Source organism: Miniopterus natalensis, chromosome X (genome assembly GCF_054644295.1).
Source record: "Miniopterus natalensis isolate mMinNat1 chromosome X, mMinNat1.hap1, whole genome shotgun sequence".
In the NCBI taxonomy this organism is placed as follows: domain Eukaryota; kingdom Metazoa; phylum Chordata; class Mammalia; order Chiroptera; family Miniopteridae; genus Miniopterus; species Miniopterus natalensis.
In genome coordinates this window covers 25,274,457-25,300,625 of record NC_142103.1, presented here as the reverse complement: position 1 = coordinate 25,300,625, position 26,169 = coordinate 25,274,457, and the positions used below count along the sequence as shown (strand labels likewise).

General features: G+C 35.9%; 1 protein-coding gene across 1 annotated transcript in view; it reads left to right on the top strand.

Moving 5' to 3' along the window:
- Positions 1-26,169, top strand: part of DNAAF6 (dynein axonemal assembly factor 6) — a 40,540-nt gene that overhangs the window by 7,040 nt on the left and 7,331 nt on the right. Inside the window, exons 4-6 of the mRNA XM_016206396.2 lie at positions 4,412-4,484; positions 6,427-6,532; positions 8,857-8,953. Coding sequence (XP_016061882.1) covers positions 4,412-4,484; positions 6,427-6,532; positions 8,857-8,953 — 276 coding nt within the window. The remainder of the gene's footprint in view (positions 1-4,411; positions 4,485-6,426; positions 6,533-8,856; positions 8,954-26,169) is intronic.

The window sequence follows — 26,169 nt, the reverse complement described above, 5'->3', positions numbered from 1 at the left end:
TTAGTTTTGTTCACAATATGCTGTGAAACTGTATTTGAACAACTTGTTCCAACCTTGCTGTGGGAGTAAGGGTATGTCATCTGATATACTTGCAGGAGGTTGCAGGGCTGATTATGTATGAGAGTAAAACCTCTAGTACATTTCTAGCAAACATAATTATATTTTTTCTAAACTACCTGAATGCTAAATAGGAAAATTGTTCTGTAACTATGGTAGCAATAGCCACATTTCAAAATGTTTGTATTTATATTTATGGCCAAAGAATGCTTGACAACCATTAAAAAGTGTGATAGCTAGGATTTTTAAGCTTAAACAGTATTTCTATAAAATAGATAATTTCAACTAGACAGTATTAATTATGCACCCAAATCCAGTCCACTTATTCTTCTTTATCTACAGATGAAAGCAGAACAGAAAATATTTTGAGCCAAATAAGGGCTACTGAATTTCTGCAGCCTACTGAAATTGGCCTCTGGGCACATGCTCATATAGAGCTGTAGAATGTAATTAGGCAGTTGAATAGCATTTGGGGTCAGGACAGGTAACCCCAGGGAAGCTTGCAGCAACAAGATGGGCTTTATTTTGGGTAGGATTGTTCCATAAACTGACCTTTGCCCACTCCAGTCACTGCCAATATTTCCAGTATATTAAAAACACTTTTATGTACCCCTCCCCGTGTCCATTCTCCTACTCCTTAGATATCAGCAAACCTTGGTTATCAGACTGCCTAAGTCAAACAAAATTTTGGGCAGAAATCTCATACTGTAGCAGAATATATCACTTTGCTTTCACTCACTTATTTTAATAAAGCTTTTCATTATTGAGACCAGTTTACAGTGAGCAAACCATCTCTCATGAAAATGCATATCAGTTTGCTCCTCCCAAAATTCTTTTTTTGCCATAATGTTGAAAAACAAGTATAATCTGAAGAGGCAGCGAATTTAGTGGCTCGGATCGACACTGGATTTAGCTTCCACTCTTCAGGAAGTGCTTAGGTGGAACATGACAGAATCACATAAGACATGCAATGGAGCCAGGATCAGGAACCAAGAAATTTGAGTAAGGGAAAAGTCTTAGTAGAGGCCAAAAATAAAGAAAAATCGGGATGTTAATAACACCTTGAATATATACAACACATAAGACAGGAGAAAAAGTTAGGAGCATGTATCAATGAAGTTGGGAAGGCAAGGTCATTTTTGCTACCGTAGCAGAAATAGAATAATACATGCTGGGAAAGGTGGGGTTATGTCAGATACAAAAGTATACTAAGTATTTGAGAAACAGTGCTCTTGAACAAAAGGAAGTGGAACTTGTATTTCAAACAGATTGAGATAAGGAATTACCCTTGTAACAAAGCCAGTTCCCTTTGACATTTAAGTATGGGGATGATTATTTTCATCTAGAGTTATGTCTCGGGTAAAGATGAGTGCTTATGAGAATAGAGAGACTAGGACCATTTTACCAAATTGTACAATTTATAGAGAAAAAAATTACTATAATAATGTATGATTCTGTACATCTAGGTTATAAGCAATTTTGAGATAATTGGTCATTCACACACCTCAGTACAGTTATCATTAGAGGATATAGAATTGGATTATTAGAACAATGGGAGAATAATTAATGGTTTTAATGAACTATTAAATTTTCCAGGAGAGAAATGGTTTTTCATTTTTCACATGCATTAATCTTGAGAGCTGTGGAATGATTACAAGAGTGATGTGTTTTTGAAAATACACTCTTTGGAAACAGTATTAGAACTGTTGCATACACATTGTTTCATTTATACTATCCTCACCATGAATTGTGAAGAATCTGGGAGATTGGGAAGAGAGTATGACTGTTGTTTGTTTGTTTTTAGCTCACAAGGGGACCTTAAAACCTGTGGGAAATACTGTTCACTACTCTTCACAAACATTGTAACAAGGATGTTCTAATTCTCTTACATATTGCAAAGTGGCATGAATTGCAATGATGAATTGCTCAGATAATTGGATGTGGATTCACAGTAAAGGCTGAAATGATATTCTTATAGAAAAGAGTTGCCAGATGGTTTTTAATGTTTTTATTACCCTGATCCATCTTTTCACTTGAAAATTTTATTTTCAATCATTTATTTTCATTAAGTTAATAAACTGAACTCCCCCTATGTTCCGATATACTGATCCAATCATCACTCTCCATGGAGAGCTTACCAATTTTTGTCAGAAATGTTCAAGTTTTTATTTCTATAGATTTTAATTTTTCGTGGAGTGAGGCACTCAATGAAACAAAAGGCCCTCATGTTCCAAGAAATGCTTTACTCTGATTTACTGTTAGTATTTCATTAATTAATAATTTAAGAAAAGCACTACAAGTTTATATGACCTTAGTGCTTAAAAAGAAAACAATGAACAGAATGTTGTCTTGGGATTTTCACATAAAAATGCCTGTAACACTTTAAGCACACACATAGCACTTTATTTTTTTTTAAATCTTCAACTGAGGATATTATTTCCATTGCTTTTCAGAGAGAGTGGAAGAGAGAGAGATGCAGGAGAGACACATCCTTTGGTTGCCTCCCACGCGTGCCCCAACCAGGGTGAGGACTGAGCCTGCAACCGAGATACAGGCCCTTCACTGGAATTGAACCTGAGACCTTTCAGTCAGAGGGTCGATGCTCTAACCACTGAGCAAAACTGACTGGGACTACATAGCACTTTTGAAGCACCTTTTGGAAAGGAATAGTTACTGTCTCAGAAACTGTTGACATATTATAAATTAATTTCTGATTTATAGCTGTTGGGATAGCTTAGCATAAAAAGACCCAGGTGAGCTTTTCCACCAGCTTTCAAGGACAAACTCTATTCCTCTTTCCCAAACAAAACATTATAACTTTCATACATGTCTTAAGACTTGGGAGATTAGTATGGGGGGCTGAGAAAGTAGAGCTAGAGGTGCTTGTTTACCAAGATCCAAGAAGATAAGGATTTTTTGACTGTCAGCAATGGAGTGAATTGCAATGCAGAATCTGACATCAACAAGAGCAATTAGTAAAAAAAGGGGGGGAGGATTTCTTGAAATATCAAAGAACCCCTGAGAGGGACAAATGAAGTGGTCACCACTATAATGATGGTGTAATATGTTGGAAAAAAGAAAAGCTGTTCTTGTACTGGTGCACCAGAGGCAGTCCTGTGGGGATATTCATGCTTGTGCAGAATATGGCGAAATACACTTGAACTTTTATGAAGACTGTAGTGGTTTAGCATATATTTGACACTATAAATTTGGGATTGCTGTTTAAATTCACTAGTTCCATATCAGGGAGCAGTGGGATGAAAGTGTTTCATACCCACAGTGGAAAGAAGTAAAAGCAGAAATCGGGACTTTTGAATGAGTCATTTGATGTCCAAATGCTTAGACTTTATTTAGTGGGTTTTGTTTTGTTTTGTTTTTTTAATATGTCTTTATTGATTTCAGAGAGAGGACGGGAGAGGAAGAGAGAGAGACAGAAAAATCAATGATGAGAGAGTCATTGATCTGCTGCCTCCTGCATGCCCCCCACTGGAGATCGAACCCACAACCCGGACCCGTGCCCTGACCGGGAATCCAACCGCGATCCCCTAGTCCCTAGATCGATGCTCAACCACTGAGCCACACTAGGCCCGGCAGTAGTTTGTTTTTACTTCTATAAAACTTTCCCAGCTCTGGTCGGGTGTTTCAGTTGGTTTGAACTTTGTCCCGTACACCAAAAGGTTGCAGGACACATACCTAGGTTTTGAGTTCCATCCCTGTTCGGGTCATGTACAGGAGGCAGCCGATTGATGTTTCTCTCTGTAACTCCCTCCCTCCGTCCCTCCCTCCCTCCGTCCCTCCCTCCGTCCCTCCCTCCCTCCGTCCCTCCCTCCGTCCCTCCCTCCCTCCCTCCGTCCCTCCCTCCCTCCTTCCTTCCTTCCCTCCTTCCCTCCTTCCCTTCCTTTCTCTCTAAAATCAATAAACATATCCTCCAGTGAATATAAAAAAACGCTTTCCCATACTTCTATCCCCCATCTAACTGTGACCAGGCACTGTGAAAACCCAAAAATGTCGGTGCTCTTATACTAGCACTTGGTTCTAACCTTCAAAAAGATGAATGTGGTTCATTCCCCTGTCCCCAGGAATCCATAATTCACTGGGCTGGAACTAGGGATTTAGTCTAATCAAAGACCATCAATTCTGCCTTAGAGTCTATTAAACCAAATACTTTTTGAAAGACAAGGAAAACACCTTCAAAATAATACTTGACATCTGGCTCTCTGTTGTATAACAACTATGGGTAATTAAACTGGAAAGCTCTATGAAATTTTAGATGGAAAGCTTATCAATTTAAAGTATTACTGATCACATATTAGACAAGTAATACAAAATGTTGGGCTTTTTTCTTCTCTCCCAGTCTAATTATTTATCTGCGATCGGAGCCATGGGTCCTGGGGATATTGGACCACCAAAAACAGAAGAGAGTAAAGGTAAGTTTTTTAATAAAGTGTATAGGCCAAGATAATTAATACAATCTTTTCTTTGGGAATAAAATTACAGGGGGAATAATACTAACACTAGCACTTGTTAAAGATGACCTCAAATAACTGTAGAAATGATGAATAGTCATTTACTGTTGCAGGTAAGTTGTTTTTATAGTAATGAAAATTAATTTGCCTTGAATTATTCATGTTTTGGCATATTTCCTGAGATAGAAAACCTCAAAGTCATGTGTGGTTAAATAACTTACGACTTAGGGTCTAGTTACCAAGATGCTTAGCTTCTTCACCATCTACCCTGCTATATTCTGGCAATTTCACAGAATTTATTCATTATTTTATTCAATAAATATTTATCGAGTGTCTAATATGAAACAGGCAGTATGATCATCTCTGAAAGTACACTAGAAATCAAAATAGAAAAGATCCCTGTCCCCATTAAGTTGATAGTCTTTTGCAAAACACAATGAAACAAACAAAAAACTACATAATTTTATCTTATATTGAAATGTTTATAAATTAAAGTCCATGAGGTCACTTGTGCAGTCACAGGTCCAATAAATTGGAATAAATACTCTTGGATGTATTCCCAGCATTTTGTCCCATAACGTTTTCACAGCTGAACATTTTATACATCTTAAAAAAACTAAAGAAGGCTCTAGTTCTGTTGGTCATGATCACAGTTACCAGAAGGTGGGCAAGGAAAGGAAGTGAAGTCCTCTCACCAATTTTATCTGAAAAAAATATTTAAAGTAATGGATAAAAATGAGGTCTGAGGGGATGATTTACTTCATTCAAGAGATATTCACTCCATGGAAAACTAGTTTAAAGTTGGATGTATTTCTGTATTGCCTGTATTTCTGATAATGTAGGTCTAATAATCTCTTTGTTCGGAGAACAATGAGTCATATGTAAAGCATTATATGTAAATCTGGAAATAATCTTTCAAATCCCATGCTAGACAGAAGCAGATAATTTCAAAAAATTAGCAGAATTAAAAAACCTGACAATCAGGTGCATTTGGGGGAGATGCTTAAAAGGACTCCAAATAATGTTGTGCACCAAATCTGGCTCTTCATTTGCTGCTCTAATAGTTGGAACAAATGTAAGCTGGGTTTTACATGCCTATTTACTTTTAAACACTTAAAGACATGTAGAAACCCAGGCACATGCTCAGTCCTACATAAAGGATAACTGATAGAGATTTTCTTTAAAGCCATGTCTACATAAGGAAAACACTGGATTAAAAAATGAACAGTTTAAGTTTTTTTAATGGATGATATATTTTAAGAATTATGTCATACTTGAATGAAATATGTATCAAAAGGCTTTTATATAGTAAAACACAATGCAAAATAAGACATTTCTACCTAAATCAAAGTGATTGTTTGATTTGTTCTTTTATATAAAAATATTCTACATGTGATTCTATGTTTCAGGAAAAATGTGTAATATTTCTTTGCATATAATATATATACGATGTTATTTTATATATTATATATATTATATTATTTTATTAGATGTTTGTATAAATATATACATATATATGAAAGAAAGAGAAGCAGAGGGGGAGAGAGGAGAGGAGAGAGGGAGGGAGGGAGAGAGAGAGACTAGAAAGATATACATCATAATGCTATTTTTTTCATTATTTCTGGGCAGTTGGATTGCAGATTATTTTATTTTCCTTTATTTGCTCAAATGTCTTTTCCAAATTTTTACAATTATTATTACAATTCTACAATGTATTGGTTGTATATTGATTAAACTATTTAATCAATTGTTACTGATTTATTTTTTTAAACCAAAAAACAAGCTAAAGATCACAAATAGAAAATGTTTTACTTCAATGATCCCAAACTGAGTGTAAAGACCAGGAGCTATTTTGAGGGGGAAATGGGCAACAGCTTCAGTTTTATCTTCACCTTCTTTACAGTCATCCCTCAAACCAGTGATGAAACTAACGAGGCCATCTGGAATCCAGAAGAAGTTCCAGAAGGAGCAGAGCATGCTGACACATGGGATGCTAGAGAAATACCAGAGTAAGCCAGGAATGTGTTTAAGGGTTTAAACTAGATGTGTCATATGATGCCATTCTATTTTTGACAAGATTCGTAAAGTGACTTCTACCACATAAAAGATAAAACTACAATGACATGCATAAGGCATGTGTAATTGATGATTTTTTTCCTTCTAAAGCAGAAATAAAGAATAAAACACAAGGCCTTCCTTTCACTTATTATCTAACAAAAAATGAAAAACACAGTAATTTCCATTATAAATTTATATTTAATAGTTACTTGTATAATGTGGAACTAACAGTAAGAAAATAGTCTGTTCAATTACAAGCATTCTTACAAACTAAATTATTATATCATGTTTATATGTGAAAGACCTGCTTTTAATTACTTGATGTTCTACATTGACTATGACTATGACAATGCTTCAAAAAACCCTATGCTTCTATCTTCTAAGTCAGTTCTGAAAAGAGAAGCAGTAGGATACTGCAGATAATTAACTGGAACAAAGTATCCAGCTTTCAAATAAACAATGTGAAAAAATTGTAAACCTCATAAAAACACTTCAGTTTGCATCTTAAGAATGACGAGAGTAAATCTCATGTTATGTTTACACAGAACACACACATACATATGAAAGGTAGGAATTAAGTCACTCATTTATTATATTGTCTAATAAATGTCAAACATCCATATGTGGCAAGCTCCAAATCTGAGTAAACTCTCACTTTCCTGGATGTTTGATGTTCTGTAGAAGAACATCCATGAAAGTTTTACAGGAATAAATAATTCATTCAGGATAAGAAGAAAATGGCTTTTTAAGATTTTTTAAAAATCTGTATTTTCTATCTTATGCAATTATATTTCAAATGTCCTAATGGGTAAAGAGGAAAATGAGTAAAGAATGTGGACAGGCAGTTCACAAAAGAAGAATGACTAGTGGCCAAGTAAAAAATAATAAGGGCATGATCTAAGTCACTGGTTTCAGGGAGAAGTCTTAGGGTCTTTATTTCAGAGATTTTTGAAAGCATATTTGATATTTGATTAGATATAATGAATGAGAGGATGAATAGTGAGGCCATTAACTGTAATTGGGAATGTAGGTGGTGGGGAAGCAATGAGTTTGTTTTTGGATGTGTGGATAGTGAGGTGCCTTTGGGACATTTAAGCAAGTGCATATAGTAGGCAATTGGAAAATTGTTTCTGGTGATGAGAAGAGCAGCAGCTAGAGCAAATCTATTTGGGAATCATGGACATATGGGTCAATACCTATCTATTTTGTTTTAACCTGATTTCATCTTTGTAAATACTTGATAGATGTTATAGTCTATTAAGAAAAAATGGCCCTTATCAAATGGCTACTTATTGTTACTCCTGTTTCAACTCAAAGAAATCCTTTTCATTCTTGGACATTCCTATTTGCCAGTAATCAAAAGTTCAGTATAGTCCTTTAGTCTTCCTGTCCAGAGATTTACCATTTCTTCATTAGAATAGAATTAACTACAAAAGTTCATTACTAAATGTTTGCTTACTTTATTCTCTCTAAAATGATAGGATACATTATGGCTGGTTGCTTCTACCTCTAAGGATAAAACATCTTACCTCTAAGGCCCCAAGTTTGGGGCCAAGGGAAGATTTGTGAATTGTCATGGGTAAGGTGAAATACAGGAAAATCTTTCATTGAACTAAGAATTCTATAAGACTTGATTCTAAACATTGTAGTGTAGCTGTGTTGACTACATTACCAATGTTTCTATTGTAGAATTTTAGAGGTGGAAAAGATAGAGATCATTTAATTCAAACCCTCTCTCTTCCATAAATTGTAAAAATGTAGAAGCAGACTCCATGAGTTTGTGACTTGACCAAGGTCACACAGTTAATGACAGAAATGATTTAAACCTGGATTGTCGAGTTCTACATTGTGGCTTAAATTTAGCAGAGGGGAGTTCCTGTCTATCCATCAAACCCTGGATTATGGGCCCACTATTTTTCTGAGCCATTGTTTTCCTGGAAAGAACCTTTCTTTTTTCTTCTACATTGAATCTTATTAGACTATTATTAGAAATTACTTCAATTCATTTTATCTGTATAGCTCTAAAACAGTTAAGCTTCTTTTTAGAAAAGAAGTATATATGATATAAATCCTGCTTTACAGTGTTAGGCATTTTTGACTGAATTTTTAGACTTCTATTCCTTTTTGTTCTGCTATATACCTGAAAAACTGCAAGCATTTTATTTAGTCCTTTTATTTTTTTGTAATGGCATGTTCCCATAAGTTTCTAGTTTTCTGCTCTATGACAGGAAATTTCTCCTTTGTTTGAGTCTCTATATCAATGACTTTTTTTCAGGTATGATATCATATACAAACAGCAGGTGGGAACTGAGGATGTATTCCTAGGATTGATGAAAAAAGATTCTTCAACAGCATGTTGTGAGGATCTAGTGGTAAGCTTCTCCCCACATCCCCATTTTCCTTATGACATTTATAGTTAAATTGACTGCCTATTGTATATAAAACACTGTAGGCAAGGCTGTAAACTCTTTAAAAATAGTGGTTGCTATGTTTCAAGTACTAAGGGAATAATGGGAGAGACAGTTTAAATTTGGTAAACATGTTCAAAATAAGCTAACCTTACATATGTGGATAAGACAAGTAAACATGATAGAATCATAACATAATACACTACTGCTAGTCCTGTTAAAACTGCCCAATCTGATTGGACTGAATTTCTTTCATTCTGCTTCTATGTTCTGCATGCCATCTGATTGGTTAGTAATGTCTCACAAGTTGACAGGCAATCAGAATAAAATATTTCCTTCCCTGAATCTGTCTCCTCTCTTATGTCTGTATTTCTTTTAATGACTCACTTACATTGGGAAATTTTAAAAGGGATTCTTTTCTTAATATTTGGAACTTCTGATGTAAGACTCTAAAAAGACATCTAAAGTGTAACTTGGCTTCCTAATCTGAATGACACTACACCATATTGGAGGGCATCTTTTGCCAAGCCACTGTTCCTATATAATTGAAATAGCAACACCAACAATATCAATTGAAACCATATTATTTTTGCTTATTTGAGCCTCAATGATCTTGTTGAAAAGTCTGGGTCTAACCAACAGTGTAGAATGTAACTCATTTTGACAATATACACTAGTAATTTTGGTGCTAAGAATTTATTTTTTGAGATCTGGGGCTATGCATCTATCTTTTCCCCTCCCTCTCTTACAATACTGTACAGTATAGAATACTGAAGTGCCCATAGGAGATGCTTAATATTTTTTCTTTAAGCAAATGATAAATGGAATCTCTCTTTTGCATGAACTTCATGTTTTCTCTTATTAGCAAGATCTAAGACATTGATTTGAATCAAGTAACAAAATGGGAATAGTGACTTTAAGTACCTCAGGAGATTTTTTCAAACTTGAATGAGTTAGGGTTTCAAGTGATCTTGAAGTAATTAGCTCCCAGGGTTTTAGCAGTAATATTCAAATTCCTCTCCTTAAATTACAGTAAAATTATGTTTTTGATGTCTAGTATCAAGGATTGCTTTAAACTCTGGAGAAATTCTAGGCCCTAAATAAATGAAACTGTTGTAGGCCTTTCCATTTCTCTCATGCAAATTGCTTCTAGTTTTAATGATAAAGGTATACTGAATAACAAATCTTGGAAACTAAATCAAACCTCAGAATAGGAATATACAATTTATCTAAAACTCACCAAGTACATACAAAAAAAGACTTGATCCCTCCCTCTAGTAAATTTATAATCAACTGGGGGGACATAAATATCCCATTTTATTATTAACAAACTCAATGTTGATAATTGTATGTCTACCAGGAGTTCAGAGGGTTTGGATAAGGAATGAACACCACTGAATGGCAGCAACAAATGAAAGATTTGTTGGTTCTATGGCATTTTATAACATTATACTGTTCTTTTTCTCCTTCTTTCTTTTTATTTATATATTCAATCTTTGAAGACTTAGTGAATACTACTACATACCAGGCACTGTCCTATATACTAGGGATACAGAGATAAATAAGAAGCAGTCAATTACCCTAAAGGAATTTCCAATAAAGGAGATGGACACCTAACAAATCATTATAGTTCAGTATGGTCAGTACACATTTAGAGGCATATATCAGGCACGTGGTGACATAAAGCAGAAAGGGATCAACTCTCTTTGGGTAGACAGGATTCCAAGCAGAGGTAAGAGCACATGGAATGGTAACTAGGCATGAAATAGCATGGCTTATTTGAGTAAACAGTGAATAGAAAAAGAATAAAGAATAAAGAAAATTGTGGATGGTGGTGTACTGGTAAGTTGATTCTCAAAATAGAAAAAAAAAAAATCCTCATTTGTAGCTTGTATTTTATCCTGTAAGCATATCAATGATGACATCCATTGTCATTGCTTAACCCCACTGGTAAGACTCAGACTGAAGAGGTTGTTGACCCCTCTCAAGAATTTCTTGCTTAAATTTATAAGCTTATTATTCCTGTTGATAATATGGCATTTTCTCAAATCCAAGTCATCATCAAATTGTAAATGTGCCATTTATTTAATAATAAAGGAAAATAGGTATGCTATATTAAATGTATGTGTTGATCATGTGATACACCCCAGTATCAGAAACATTAAAATGCAGGGAAATTTGCAACTTAGAATTGAATATGTTACTTGGATCCTGGACATTGTCTATATGTACAAGGAGTGATTTGGGGTTTAAAAATTCACAAGGACCACCCTGTCCTTTACCCTCCCCAAACTCCAAATAAGAAAGCAAGATTTATGAGTCCTAAATTAAAGTGATTGTCCTAAACAAAATTCTGTGTTAGTAATATTTATATCTTCAGCAAGCCTTCCATTCTTTCCTTCTAACCCCAATCCAAAGAGCTCCATTATCCGAATTCTGCCTGATGTTCTATTCCCAATTTTGTAGGTACAAAACTTCCCTTGCCTTAATCTATATTTAGGCATTTTATTTTTAAATAAAAATTGTATGTATTTAAAGTGTACAACATGATTTGATATACATATACATAATGAAATGATTACTACAGTCAAGCTAATTAACACACCATCTCACATAGTTAACATTTGTGTGTGTGTGTGTGTGTGTGTGTGTGTGTGTGGTGAGAGCACCTGAAATCTACTCTCTTAGTAAATTTCCAATATTCAATACTGTATTATGAACTCCAGATATTATGCTGTACATTAATTTTAGAGCTAGAGATAGGCCATTGTTTTGCAGGTTTGTTTTGCCTTGCTTTTAGCTGCTAAACCTTTTCAAGTAAAATTCTATGAGAAAGCCCAACATATAAAACAAATAAAAGCATCCCCACCTTGGTTAAAAGGGTACTATCACCCATGAGGCAGCTCTTACGAGAAAAAAAATGGGGCTCCTTGGAACATGAAAGATGGTAATCTAGCCTTTCTTCCATATATTACAGCTCATTTGAGAAAATAAGGACAAGCTTACAAGGTATCAAAAATTCATATAAATGAATGGAAAAACAATAAGTGAGCTAGAGGGCTTTTCCCTCCTAGGTGACATGTATATTTTTCTTTAAACCTCATGATTAGAATGACCCTGTCTTATTTTATTTTGTATTTTATTTTCTCTTGTCTTCTGTACTCTCCATCCCTCTCCACAAGGTTCTGATTATAATAGGTTTGATATTTATCCTTGACTATATATCGTTGCATACATATTTATCATTGTTTGCTATAGTGCTTTAAATTCTACAAATACTTATTGAGCACTTACTATAGGCTAGACACTCAATATATAGTGTTGAAAAAATCAATTCGTTTCTCTTCTCAAGGAACTTACTGTCAAGAGTTCAAACAGTCCATAAGCAGCAGCACAGACCTTCATAGACCCATCCAATGAGGAAACAATGAGATCAAATGGATATAGATTATTACTTACACAGACAGCATAAGTAAGATCAGCATGGTGTCAGCTCCCGATATTCCTTTGCCCCACAGGACTACATGAAACTAAAAGGGCCAGTGGGCACTCTGTTGCTGAAGTGTTCACTCTAAACTGCAGCTAAGCTATTTTATAGCCTGCATCTATACCCAAGGGGAAGGAGGTGGAAAGTCCTATGCTTTACTGAAACGAGGGAGTAGGGTGAGAATCTGCCTTGTGGTAGCCTTCTGCAAGATAGGAACCTCCCACAAGGTAGAAAGACAGATAAAAAACAGCCTTGAGGCAACTCCTCACAAGACTGCCTATCTTCCCACCTCTGAGAGGATCACAGGATGTTCTGCCAAGACCTGGGGCAGACAACAATTGAGCCTTGCCTACGTGGCCCATGTAAATAGTGCAAGGTCACCAGGATATCAGAGTGGAGACATTTTCGTACATTTACAATCTGTGGATAAAAGTGTTTTTCCTGATTGTTTTAACTTAATATAATAACAATAATAAATAATTTATATAATGCTTACTAAGTGTCAGACATTTCTCTAAGAACTTTGAGCATAGTAACTCATTAATCCCCACACCAAAACTCTATGAAATCGGTACTATTATCCCCATTTAACTAATGAGGTTGCTGAAACATAAAGAAGTAACTTGTTTAAGATCACGCATTTAGAACCTGGCAGAACTACAAGTTGAACCCAGGCAATCTGAATTTGATAGAAGTCTGTGCAAAGTGATTTGAGCACAAATAAGAGGAAGTGTAAGCTCGCTCCATAATACCGGTGGCATTTGACCTGGACGTCTGAAAAACATAACAGTTTGTCAGAGTGGAAAAGATGTCTAAATGGAGTGAACAGCATGAGCAAATGTATAGCTCCATGAAAGTATTTGATGTGTTTTGAGAACTATTTGTGATGTTTTTGGAGCCTCAGAATGCATGGAGTAATAAAATATAAAACAAAATCAGCAGCTTAAAAAGCTAGTTGTCAAAGCCCTTGAATATCATACCTTGTGCTATGGACTGAACTGTACCCCCTCCCCCATTCACTAACCCCTAGTGTGGTGGAATTGAGAAATGGAGTCTTTGGAAGGTTATTAGGTTTAGAGGTCACAAGGGTGTAGCTTTCATCATTATATCAGTGCCTTTATATGAAGAGACACCAGAGAGCTTGCTCTGCTTGTTATCTTCCCCTGCCTCATGAGCACACAGTGAGAAGGTGGCAGCCTACATACCAGGGAGAGAGCTCTCACCAGAAACCACCATGCTGGAATGTTTGGCATGCTCAGACTTCCAGTCTATAGTATTTTGTTTTGGCAACCTGAGCAGACTAAGACACCATAAAATTTGGACTTTATCTTGTGGACATTAGAGTTACTATATGTTTTAAAGCAGGTGAGTTGAATGATTAGATGCACATTTCAGAACAACTCTAGTGGCAGCTTATGATGAAGAATTTGGTGGAGATGATGGTAGGAGATGAGTGTGAGTTTGGAAGACTGGTGGTTAGAAAACCAATTGATAGACAATTGCAATAGTTCAGGTGAGAGAAGTAAGAGAAGTTAGACTATGGCAATGGGGATAGAAAAGAATGGTTTCAGTAGAGATTTTGGAGGTAGTATTGATATGATTTAGAAAGTGGTCAAATGTGATTTGTAAAGGAGAAACAGGAGTCAGATTTCTAGTTTGGGTGACTGAGTGGTGATGGCATTAATCAAGATATGGGAATGTGGTTTATCTTTGGATAGTAGTCTTAAAGATGGTTTTTATTTCTTTTAGCTCACTTGAGTTTTCCACATATTTTACAATTACCATCAATTACTTTTGGAATAAGAGTAAACAGAGGGTGTTTTTGTTTGTGTTGTGGAGATCAGGTATGGAATGCAAATGAAAGAACAAAGTTCTAGGAGAAAAATATTAAGTTTGGGTTATACTGAGTTTGAACTGCTTGTAGGAAATCTTGTTTGAAGTGTCTAGTAGGCTGTTAGTAATAAAACCTATGAGGAACCTTAAGATAGGAACTGGAGATACTGACTTTCAGAGTTTATGTTCGCTCTCTCCAGGGGTTAGAATATATCCACAGAGTGAAGGATTTGCATTGGGCTTAGAATGAAGTAGAACTGATTTTAGGTAGCATGTATATGCTTGGAGAGGGGGAGTTGTTGATAGGGATACTGGGAAACTTGCAGAAATGGGACTAACTTGACACAGAATAGGTGGCCCTTGGGATAGGGTCAACAATCAGAGACATAGTTCAAACAGAGGCATTGTAAATTCTCACTCCAGTTTCAGGCTAGGTATTGAAAACCAAGAGGAATTGAATAAATGAAGTGAGGTTGGGATTTTGACATGACTTTAGAGATACAATGGCGGAAGCCAAAAAGCTGTCATAGAAACAAGTTAGAGAAACAAAGAATGGGAACCAGCCTACCTCTGAGAAACAGGGTTGACAGAGGTATCTGACCTCTTAGGTGCCAGTTGGAGAATGTTGGAAAAGGAACTTTAGATATCAAAGATATGTAGGGAGGTAGCCTGGCTTCCCCATAGGACTAATTTTTGACAGGAAATAGGATGAGTGCAGTGGGGAAGTAGGCCAGTGTATTCCCATTTTCACCCATGGGTGTTGAACATCAGACTGTCACAAAAATCCAAAAATGAATGGGGCTAGGGTTATTGATATTCTGCCAAATGGCCCATTGTTTGATCTAGGAGAGGGGAAAAGCTGCCTGCAGATAGCTGGATACTCTTTTTGAGCAGCAATGGATACATAATATTTTGGTACTCCTACTTTAATGGGATTATATTGATTAGGGGACACTTTGATGTGGCCTAAGAAACAAGTCATTAAACTGTGTGGGTTGTTTTTGGGTTTTTTTCATTGTCGCCTCCTCATTGGGATATGATCCTTACTCCATCTCTAAATCTCACTGAGAATAGGGTGAGAGTCAAGGATGGGATAGGAGCCTGTCACCATCTGCCAGACACAATCAAGAGTCACATGTTTATTGCAAGTATTCATCTCAGAAAGGGCTGTCAGTCATTTTGAGCAAAGTGTCTGCCCATCTTCTGAGAATTCACTTGCTTCTTGAATGGCCTGCTTCTCAAATTCTGGTTAAAGCAATCATATTCATTTACTTTTAATGAATAAATAGATTTGGCTTCTTGATAATGGAATAGATTCTCTTTTCTATTTAAAATTCTAAAGGATGGGCACTTTTTTGGAGGTTTTCTGATTATGCTAACCTGATTTGATTGGTTATATATCAGACTGTGCAGCAGGGAGAAGGATATTTGAGCTGTAATACAATTCCTTATTATGAGCTTCAGGCTGCACAGTACACCTTCAATTAAATTTCTGATTGTTATCTCAGCAATATACTTACATTTATAGTTAATATTATAACATACTTTCATAATGATGGTAGGGAAATGAATACTCCCTTAAAAGCTAATCTATTTGTATAGATTTAATATGTCTTTTTAAAAAAATATGTTTTTATTGATTTTAGAGAGGGGGGAAAGGGGAGAGGAGAGAGAGAGAGAGAGAGAGAGAGAGAAACATTGATGAAAGAGAACCATTGATTGGCTGCCTCCTGCATGCCCCTTACTGAAGATCGAGCCCCTTACTGAAGATGTGCCCTCACTGGGAATTGAACTGGAGACCTTTCTGTGCATGGGACAATGCTCAACCAACTGAGCCATACTGGCCAGGGCATATAAAGACTTAATATACTTCTAATTAATAGAGTTGAAAATAAGTTCCCCAGAGAGAGAGAGAGAGATTGCGGGGGAGAGTCTTGGAAGGGAGAGTTTAAGATGGGTTTAAGGTCAGGAATGAAATAAGGGTGTAAGATATCTTATACATATTATTTGATAATAAAAATCAGTAATTTTATATTTTGATGCTATAATTTTGAGGAAGTTTCATCAAAATACCTGAATTACATGGTCTGGAATCCTTGAACCAGAACGGGCAAAATTTTCTGAATCCAAGCAGATTGACCCTAGAAAATACCAATATTTGAGGGATGGATGAAAGAAGAGAAGCTGAGAAGGATATACAGAGATGGGGGAAACCATAATAGTATCTGCTGCTGTAGAGAAGTAAAACAGGATTAGGGTGCAGAAGGAACTTTGAGATTCATCAAAGAAGTATTTTGGTAAGGAGGGGAGCCTCAGTGGTGTGGTAGGAGCCAACACTTGAAGAAAGCTAAGTGGTGAATAGGAAGTGAGAAGTGAATAGGAATTTAGGGGAAGACAGATAAATATAGATTGTTCTTTGAGAAAGTTCAGCAGAGAAAGGGAAGAAAAAGAGGAGATGGTTGTTGAGAGGAGACAGGATTTAGAGGTTCTTTTTTAGGACAGGAGATGCAAGAATGCTTTTCATTTGATGATAAGGATTTACTTGGGTAATATTTATTGAGTGCCTACTGTGTGTCACTAGAGCTAATGAACAAATAGTAAAAAAAGCAATCATGATATGGGCTCCTAAGCAACTTTTAGAAATGGCTGGAGGCATTTTTTGGTTATAGGATGTTATTGGCATTTAGTATTCAGGGGCCAGGGATGCTCCAAATCCTGCAAAGAGAGGGACACTCCTGAAAAATGAAGTGTTATTCTGCACAAAATTAGAAAAAGATAAATTGAAGGTGACCATTCAGCAGTATTATACACTGTTGCTTAGTCAGTCCCTCCTTCTTGAAACACCTTTTTCTCTTTAATGACCCCACTCTCTCCTGGTTTTCCTCCAAAATCACTGGGCACTCATCTCCTTTGGCCCAAAATCACTGGCTCTTTCACTCCTGCCTGAAGTTTTCTAGGTCTCTGAAAAAATATCTATGTCTTTTTTCTCTATTATTTTTCTATCTAGTCACCTAGCTTTAAATACTATTTATCTCTCTAGTTTTGACCTCTTCCACTTGTTTAATAGGCAACTTAAACCTGATGTCGAATACAGAACTCTTATTGCCTTCCCCAAACCTCTTTCTCATTGATTTCCCTCATCTCAGGAAATGGCAACAACATTCACCTAGTTGCACAAGCTAAAAACCTAAATCATCCCTCATTCCTCTTCTTTTTGTACCTTATATACAATCCATCAGCAAGTCTTGTTGGCTCTTCTTTCAAAATATATTCTAAATCCATCTAATTTTCATTACCACCACAACTACTATCATGTTCCAAACCACCATCACCTCTCACTTGGACCATTATGATTCCCTCCTGACTTTTCTCCCTTCTTCTACTCTTGTTTCCTGGCACCCTTTCCATAGTTTTCAGAGAAATTAGTTTTGCTCAGAACCCAAAATGGCTTCCTATTGCACTTAGAACAAATCCAAACTCCTTATCTTGACCTATGAGGCCCAAATGATCTGACCCCTACCTATTTTTTCACTTTCATCTGATGCCACATTTTATTCCTTGTTTGTTATGCTCTAGCCATCCTGGTCTTCTTTCTGATCCTTCAATATGTCAAGTCATTTCCCAATTCCTTGCTGTTAATTCTACTTGGAATGCTCTTCCCTCAGATAATGATAATTTTACCTCCTATTTCTTTCTTGTTTAATTGCATCAGTTAGTGCCTCCAGAACTACATTACATAATAGTGGTAAATATTAGCTATTATTTTGTATTTCTCACTTTAATTAGAATGTTTCTAGTGTTTCCTCATTCAGCCTGATACTGAAATTTGGATTGTTTGTTAAGAAACTACTTATTCTGATTTTATTAAGAGTCATAGGCAAGAATGGATGATGAATTTGATCAAATACCTTCTTAACATTTGTGGAGATCATATGATTATTTAGTTTTGCTCTATTGGTAAATTATGTTAAATTTCTTAATATTGAACCATCCTTGCATTTATCCATTTAGTCATTTAGTCAACAAATATTTATTGAGTGCCTACAATGTGGCAGGTATTGTTCTAAGCACTGAAGATACTGTAGTAAACAAAAGACAATTATTACTGCCCTCACAGAGCATACCTTCTAGTGGGAGGGATAAATGAACAAAATAAATGCATAAACTATATTGTACATTGGAAGGTGATAAATGCTATGAAGGGGGAAAGAGCAAGGAGAAGTGAAAAGGAGTGCTAAGACATTTAAGTAGTGTGGTCAGGGACAGTCTCATTGAGAAGGCAATATTTGTGCAGACTTGAAGAAGATGAGGAAGTAAGGCTAAGGTATTGGAAATGTTGCCTAAGGGGATATTTAAATCACCAAGATTTAAGACAGAAATTAATGTTAAAAATATCAATGAAGAACAAAGAACTATTAGAAAAATTAGGGTAAGTTTGTGACCTAGGAATTGTAGATAATTGCACAAGGAGAGTGATTGATGGTATAATGTGAAGACATGAGATTTATTTTAAAAAGCTGGAGGGAAGGGTCAGGCCCAGTGATATAAAGGAGATTGGAGGGGGAAAAAACAGGCACCAATTGAGAAGACCGTAAGGGAATCAATGTCAACAATGGAGATCTAGATTTCAGTTACAGTAAGAAATTGAAGAGAATATTCAAGGAAGGTTTATGAGATAAGGGATGATATACTATGTGTTGCACAGGACTTAATCCAAGGAGTAGGAAATGGAAAAAAAATAGGAGATTTGAAGATTCAGATGGTAATTATTGGGTGATAAAGAAGGACATGGGCTTCTTGTGTTTATTAAGAAATAGAGATTAAAATATAATAACTTTAGTTCTAGTAATCTCAAGACAGTTAGATGTGATGAGGTTGTGAGTGCCTGGGGTGAACTATCTAGAAACCTTAAATTAAATAAGAATATCTTCCAAATTGTCAGCCCTCACCTTTCTTTATATCATAAGCTTCACTGAAATTTCAGTAAATAGTACAGACTGGCCAAGTTACATATAAGATATGTTTCATTTATTCTTCTGTTCTAGTAGTCAGGGAGTGACAATTCAAGAGGAAACAGAATGGATGACCTCTCAGAACACTTGCTATTTGACCTTCTCATTTCAATTTTCAAATATGTTATAATATGATCATAGACACTTATCTGAGGAGCTGGGGAGCCTGTATTAATCACTTTCAGATTATAAGAATATGATCTCTTCAGGATTCTGTCATATAAATCTATCATAAAAACAAGATAAGAAAAAGAATTTTAAACTCAAAATGATAATCCCACAATAATAACTCCCCCTCCCAGAGGCTTTGATATATTAAGCCAGCTCTGTTACAACATATGGAAGAGAATAAATGAAGGCCCATGGAAACAACTTGTAAGCAATTTGACCTACCTTTACCTATCTCTAGGAAAGCCCCAAAGTGAATTCTGAGAGAGAGAGAAAGAGAGAGAGAGGGGGGGGGAAGGAGGAGGACTGAGTAGCTTTGACTAATTGCCTGAGGATAAACTGAAAGTGAGAAGAAGAGACCTCACAAACCTTAAATTAGTAGACATTTTTCCTGTCACTTGTTATTCACAAGGCGAAAAGACAGGGGTTTGAAGTGGTTAGTAATGGATACTGTGGTAGCCAGCCTACAAGATGGCTCTCAAAGATTCTCAACTCCTGATGTTCTTCCCTTTCTGTAGTCCCCTTTCACATCAAATAGGGCTGCCCTATATAACCAATGGGATATTACAGAAAAAAATATATATATAGCTTATGAGGTTATGTTTAAAAAGGCTTTGTTTCTGCCTTGCTTTTTGGTATCATTTACTCTGGGGAGAAAACAGTTTTTGTATCATAAGGACATTCAAGCAGCCCTAAATCTTATGGAGAAGTCCATGTAGTGAATAACAGGCCTCCTACCAGCAGCCATGTGAATAAGCTATCTTGGATGCAGAACTCCCAGCCCTAATAAAGCCTTCAGATATCTACAGCCTTAGCCAATATTTTGACTACAACCTCATGATAGACCATAAGTCAGAACTACCTAGCTAGGCCACTCCCAAATTCCAAACCCATGGAAAGTGTGAGACAATAAATGTTTATTGCTCTTTTGAGTCATAAATTGGGTGTGGGGGTGGAATTTGTTTTGGTTATGTAACTAAATAACTAACAAACAACAAATAACTTACAGGTGACAGAACCAGAATTCAAAATCAAGTTTGACACCAAAGGTTGAGCCCCTAAAAGGTTGCAAGTTTTCCAATGCATTTTTTTAGCAGTTTTTCTTAGCTTAACTATTAAAATAAATTATTCTTTGAAATAAATTCAACTTACATCCTATTTAAAGAGAGAAACATCAATACTTTTAATTGCTTGGTCAGTTACATACTGTATTTACTAATGTTGAAAAAGTTTGATAATGGGTACAATCAGAAGTCAATAAATAATCATGTTGATTTTTAAGGTGTTCATTAAAAGTATCTCTAAAGAAGTCTGATTCAATTTTCAAGAGCAGTTTTTCTATTCAGATTCTTCATTGAACTTTCATTCTTACGAGATATTAGTATATACCATTCCACTTAATTTGTTCCCTCTCCTGTCCCGTCTCCAAAGCCATTTTAGTACACAATTTTTATTTCCTTAAGAGGGAAAATTAGTTGTTTCTGAATTGCCCTTCACTAGATTTGCAAATGATTTCACGAACCACTTTGAAGCTCTACCCAAAAGCTGTATCTAAATTTCACAGAAGAATGATTTCTTTCCTCCTTCAAATGTCATTTCAACCCTGAGCAAGTAATATTTTCCCTTGAAAGATCTAAACATTTCAGAATAAAGAAACAAATATTTGTATCTCTTGGTCCAGAGGAGATGAGTCATCCTGCAACTAAAGAGCATCTCAACTCGACTGTTAGATCTGAATGTTATTACAATAAAAATGGGTCTTTGTCCAAGAGAATACTCATTTACTATATATAGAGTGCCTATAACTACCTCTTTGAGAAATGTTTCATTTCTCTCACTTAAAGCATATCTAGTTATGAAGATTTGAACTTTCAAAGTATAACTTAGGAGGTAATTGTATGTTTAATGAAAACATTAATCCAGGGAATATATATATGATGTTGGTTTTGTCATATATGACCTTATTATGTTGAAGTATGTTGCCTCTATTCCCACATTGCTGAGAGTTTTTATCATAAATGGGTGCTGGATTTTATCAAATGCTTTTCTGCTTCTATTAATATGATCATGTGATTTTTATCTTTCATTTTGTTTATGTGATGTATCACGTTTATTGATTTGTGGATATTGTACTACCATGCATCATTAGAATAAATCCCACTTGGTTATGGTGTATGATCTTTTCAATGTATTACTGGATCCAGTTTGCTAATATTTTGTTGATGATTGTAGCATCTATGTCCATTGGGATATTGGCCTATAATTTTCTTTCTTTGTAGTGTCTTTATCTGATTTTGGAATTAGGATAATGCAGGCTTTGTTAAAGGAGCTTGGAAGTCTTCCCTCCTCTTGAATTTTTTGTAATAGTTTGAGAAGAATAGGTGTTAGTTCTTCGAATATTCAGTAAAATTCACTTGTGAAGCCATCCAGTCCAGGAATTTTGTTTGCTGGGAGCTTTTGGATTGCTGCTTTGATTTTATTAGTTGTAATTGGTCTATTCTGAATTTCTGATTTTTCCTGATTCAGTTTTGGAAGACTGTATGTTTCTAGGAATTTATTCATTTTGTCCATATTGTTTAATTTGTTGGCATATAGTTGTTCGCAATATTTTCTTACATTCCCTTTTATTTCGTTTGAGTCAGTCGTTACTTCTCCTCTTTCATTTCTGATTTTACTTATTTGAGTCCTCTCTTTTTTTCTTGAGCCTGGTTAAAGGTTTGTCAATCTTGTTTACCTTTAAAAAGAACCAGCTCTTGGTTTCATTGATCTTTTGTATTGTTTTTTTTTTTTTTTTTCACACTTTATTTTATTTATTTCTGCTATAATCTTTGTTATTTCTTTTCTTCTGTTCACTTTGGACTTTGTTTATTGTTCTTTTTCTAGTTCCTTTAAGTGTAAATTTAGATTGTTTATTTGAAATTTTTTTTTGTTTCTTGACATAGACCTATAAATCTATGTATTTCTCTCTCGTGACTGTTTTCACTGTGTCCTATAGACTTTGGGCTGTTGTGTTCTCATTTTCATTTGTTTCAAGGTATCATTTGATTTCTTCCTTGATCTCATTATCAACCCATTCATTCTTTTGTAACATTATTTAGCTTCCATGTCTTTGTGTGTATTTCAGTTTTTTCCTCCTGATTGATTTCTAGTTTCATAACGATTATGGTCAGAGAAGATGCTTGATATGATTTCAATCTACTTAAATTTGAGACTTGTTTTGTGTTCTAACATGTGGTCTATCCTAGAAAATGTCCCATGTGCACTGGAAAAGAAAGTATATTCTACTGCTCTGAGGTTATCAATCAAATCCATCTGACTTAGTGTGTCATTTAAGGCCACTGTTTTCTTGTTGATTTTCTGTCTGGAAGATCTATTCATTGATGTTACTGGGGTGTTAAAATTCCCTACTATGACTGTATTACTGATGATCTCTCCCTTTATATCCATCAAGATTTGTTTTATATATTTAGGTGCTCCTATGTTGGGTGCATAGTTGTTTACAACAGTTATATCCTCTTGTTGGATTGTTCATTTTATCTTTATGTAGTATTCTTCTTTGTCTCTTACTATAGCTTTTTTTTTTTCTTTTTTGCTCAATCTCTTCATCCCCCTTACCCAGCCCTCAACACCCCCCACCCCCTGACAGCTGTCAACCTGATCTCTGTTTATGGGTTTGTCTCTATTTGGTCAGATATAAATATTGCTACTCAAGCTTTTTAAAATTTCCATTTGCATGAAATATCTTTTTTCATCCTTTACTTTTAATCTGTTTGTATCTTTCATTCTGAAGTGGGTCTCTTTTAGACAGCATATGTATTGGATATTTCTTATTCATTCAGCTACCCTATGTGCTTTTTGATTGGAGCATTTACTCCATTTACATATAAATTGACTATATATAGGTAAATGTTATTACCATTTTGTTCTTTAACTGTGTTCCTGTGCTCTTCTTCTTCCTTTACTTCCCCTTCTCCTCCTCCTCCTCCTCCTCCTTCTTCTGGAAGACCCTTAACATTTCTGGTAATACTGGTTTGGTGGTAATGAACTCCTTTAGCTTTTTCTTGTCTGTGAAACTATTTATTTCTCCTTCGACTTTAAATGATAGCCTTGCTGGTACAGTAGTCTTGGTTGTAGGTCTTGCTTTTCATCAGTTTGAATATTTCATGGCAATCCCTTCTGGCCTGAAATGTTTCTGTTGAGAAAACAACTGACAGCCTTATAGGAGCTTTCTCATAGTTAACAAACTGTCTTTCTATTGCTGCTTTAAAAATTCTCTTTGTCTTTATCCTTTGATATTTTAATTATGATGTGTCTCAGTGTGGGTCTCTTTGGGTTCATCTTGTTTAGGACGCTAAAATTCCTAGATTTGTGTGTTTTTTTTCCTTCACCAGGTTAGGAAAATTTTCAGTCTTGATTTTCTCATATAGGTTCTCAATACCTTGCTCTCTCTCTTCTCCTTCTGGTTCCCCTGTCATGTGGATGTTGTTAAGCTTTATGTTGTCCCAAAGGTCCCTTAAACTATTCTTATTTTTAAATTTGCTTTTCATTTTGCTGCTCTTATTGTTTTTTACTACCTTTTTATCCAAATGGATGATTCGATTCTATGCTTCATCCAACCTATTGTTTATTCCTCTAGTGTATACTTCATTTCAGATACTGTATTCCTCATTTCTAACTGGTTCTTTTGTATGGTTTCTATATCCTTTTTATGCTGGCCATCTCTGTTGAAGTTCTCACTAAGTTACTTGAGTATCCTTATAACCATTTTATTTTTTTATTTTTTTAAATTCTGAATCAGGTAAATTGCTTGCCTCCATTTCACTTAGCTCTTTTTTCTGGAGATTTCTTCTGGTCTCTTATTGGAGGCATGTTTCTTTTTCTCTCCATTTTGGCCACCTCTTTGTGTCTGTTTCTATGTATTAGGTTGATCTGCTTTGACTCCCCATCATGGTAGAGAGGCCTTATGTAGTTGGTGTCCTGTGGGTCCCAGTGGCACAGTCTCCTTGATCACCTGATCTGAGTGCTCCAGGAATGTCTCTTGTGTAGGTTATGTGGGCCCTTTTATTGTAATTGAGTCTTGATTGCTATTGGCTCATTCGTGTGTGAGATCAAACCTCAGGCTGGCTCACTGTGAGGATTGACCATGACCACAGTGTATGAGCTGCTATGCAGGTGCTGACCACAGGAAACAGAATTTGCCCTGGGTCTGGTGCCTGCCAAGACCTCTCATTGGATATGCCACTTGTGAAGCTAATTTGATCTTGCTCTGATGTTGTCTGAAGCTGGCCACTGTTTGTCTTGATTCTGGGGCCTCTTGGGAGGGACTCAAGTGCAGGCCAATGTCAGACTCTGCCTGTGACTGGCCCTGGGCAACCTATTTGGGGCTACAAAGCAATCCACAGTTTGTAGCTGCCTCTACTGGGCCTGGGTATGTACAGGAAGGATCAAGCTGCACACCAAGGCTGGATTTTACCAGCACATGACCCAGGGGCAGGTCAGGAAAACTCCCATGGCACTCTGAGGTCTGCCTCCAGCTTCCTTTGCCTGCTGACTTCCTGATAATCTCTGTCACTGGAAGAGTCTCTGGCAGTACTCAAGTTGCATGAGGTAGGTTGTCAGTGAGTCACCAGATAGGGAGTGAGTGATCTTCACCAGACTGATAAAGGCTCAAACTCAGTGTCAGTGCTGGGTCTGAGGCCACTCAGCAAATGTCCCTGTTTACACCAAGTTTAGCTGCCACCACAGGGTGCCTGCAGACCTTTGTGGTGGAGTGGGGTCTCAGGGAGTCATCAGGGTGATGCTAGCAGAGTTTATCAGGCACAAACAAATCAAGATTTGGCCACACGAAGGGTGTGCTCTGCACCATTGGGGTGTATGAGTGAAAAATGGCCCCTGTTCTAGAGCCACACAACTGTCTGACCAAGATTCTCCCAGGAGCCCAAGCTCAACAAGGTGAAGCCACAGGGAGTTGGAAGGGTTGGGGTAATGGATCTCCCATGAAGGGGAGGATAGGATATATCTGGATATATTTAGAGAGTAAGACCTCTAGAGCTCTATTTACAAATATTTTTTATGTACAGATTTAATAAAGTAAGCTGTAACTCACATGCACGTATTGGTCCACATATTTTATATTACAAAAATATTATTGCCTACTTTAAGCTTCTTACAAGGAATTCCATTTTTTCCCATTATTTCTTTGATATGTATTGCTGTCAAAACTTATGGCTTTTATCATTTCCATTCCAGCTCTGAAATCACCAGATGTCCAATAGTTCAAGTCTTTTAGCTCATTTTAAATAAGGCTTCATAATTTAGCTAAACTTTAAGCTGTTTTTTTCTTTGTCTTTGGAAATCATATCCTATGTCATCTCAGAAAAATTGTTGATAGATAGATCAATATAGATAGATAGATGATAGATAGATAGATAGATGATAGATAGATGATAGATAGATAGATAGATGATAGATAGATAGATAGATGATAGATAGATGATAGATAGATATAGATAGATAGATGATAGATAGATAGATAGATAGATATAGATAGATGATAGATAGATGATAGATAGATAGATATAGATAGATGATAGATAGATGATAGATAGATAGATAGATAGATAGATAATGATAGATAGAGATAGATAGAGATAGATAGAGATAGATGATAGATAGATAGA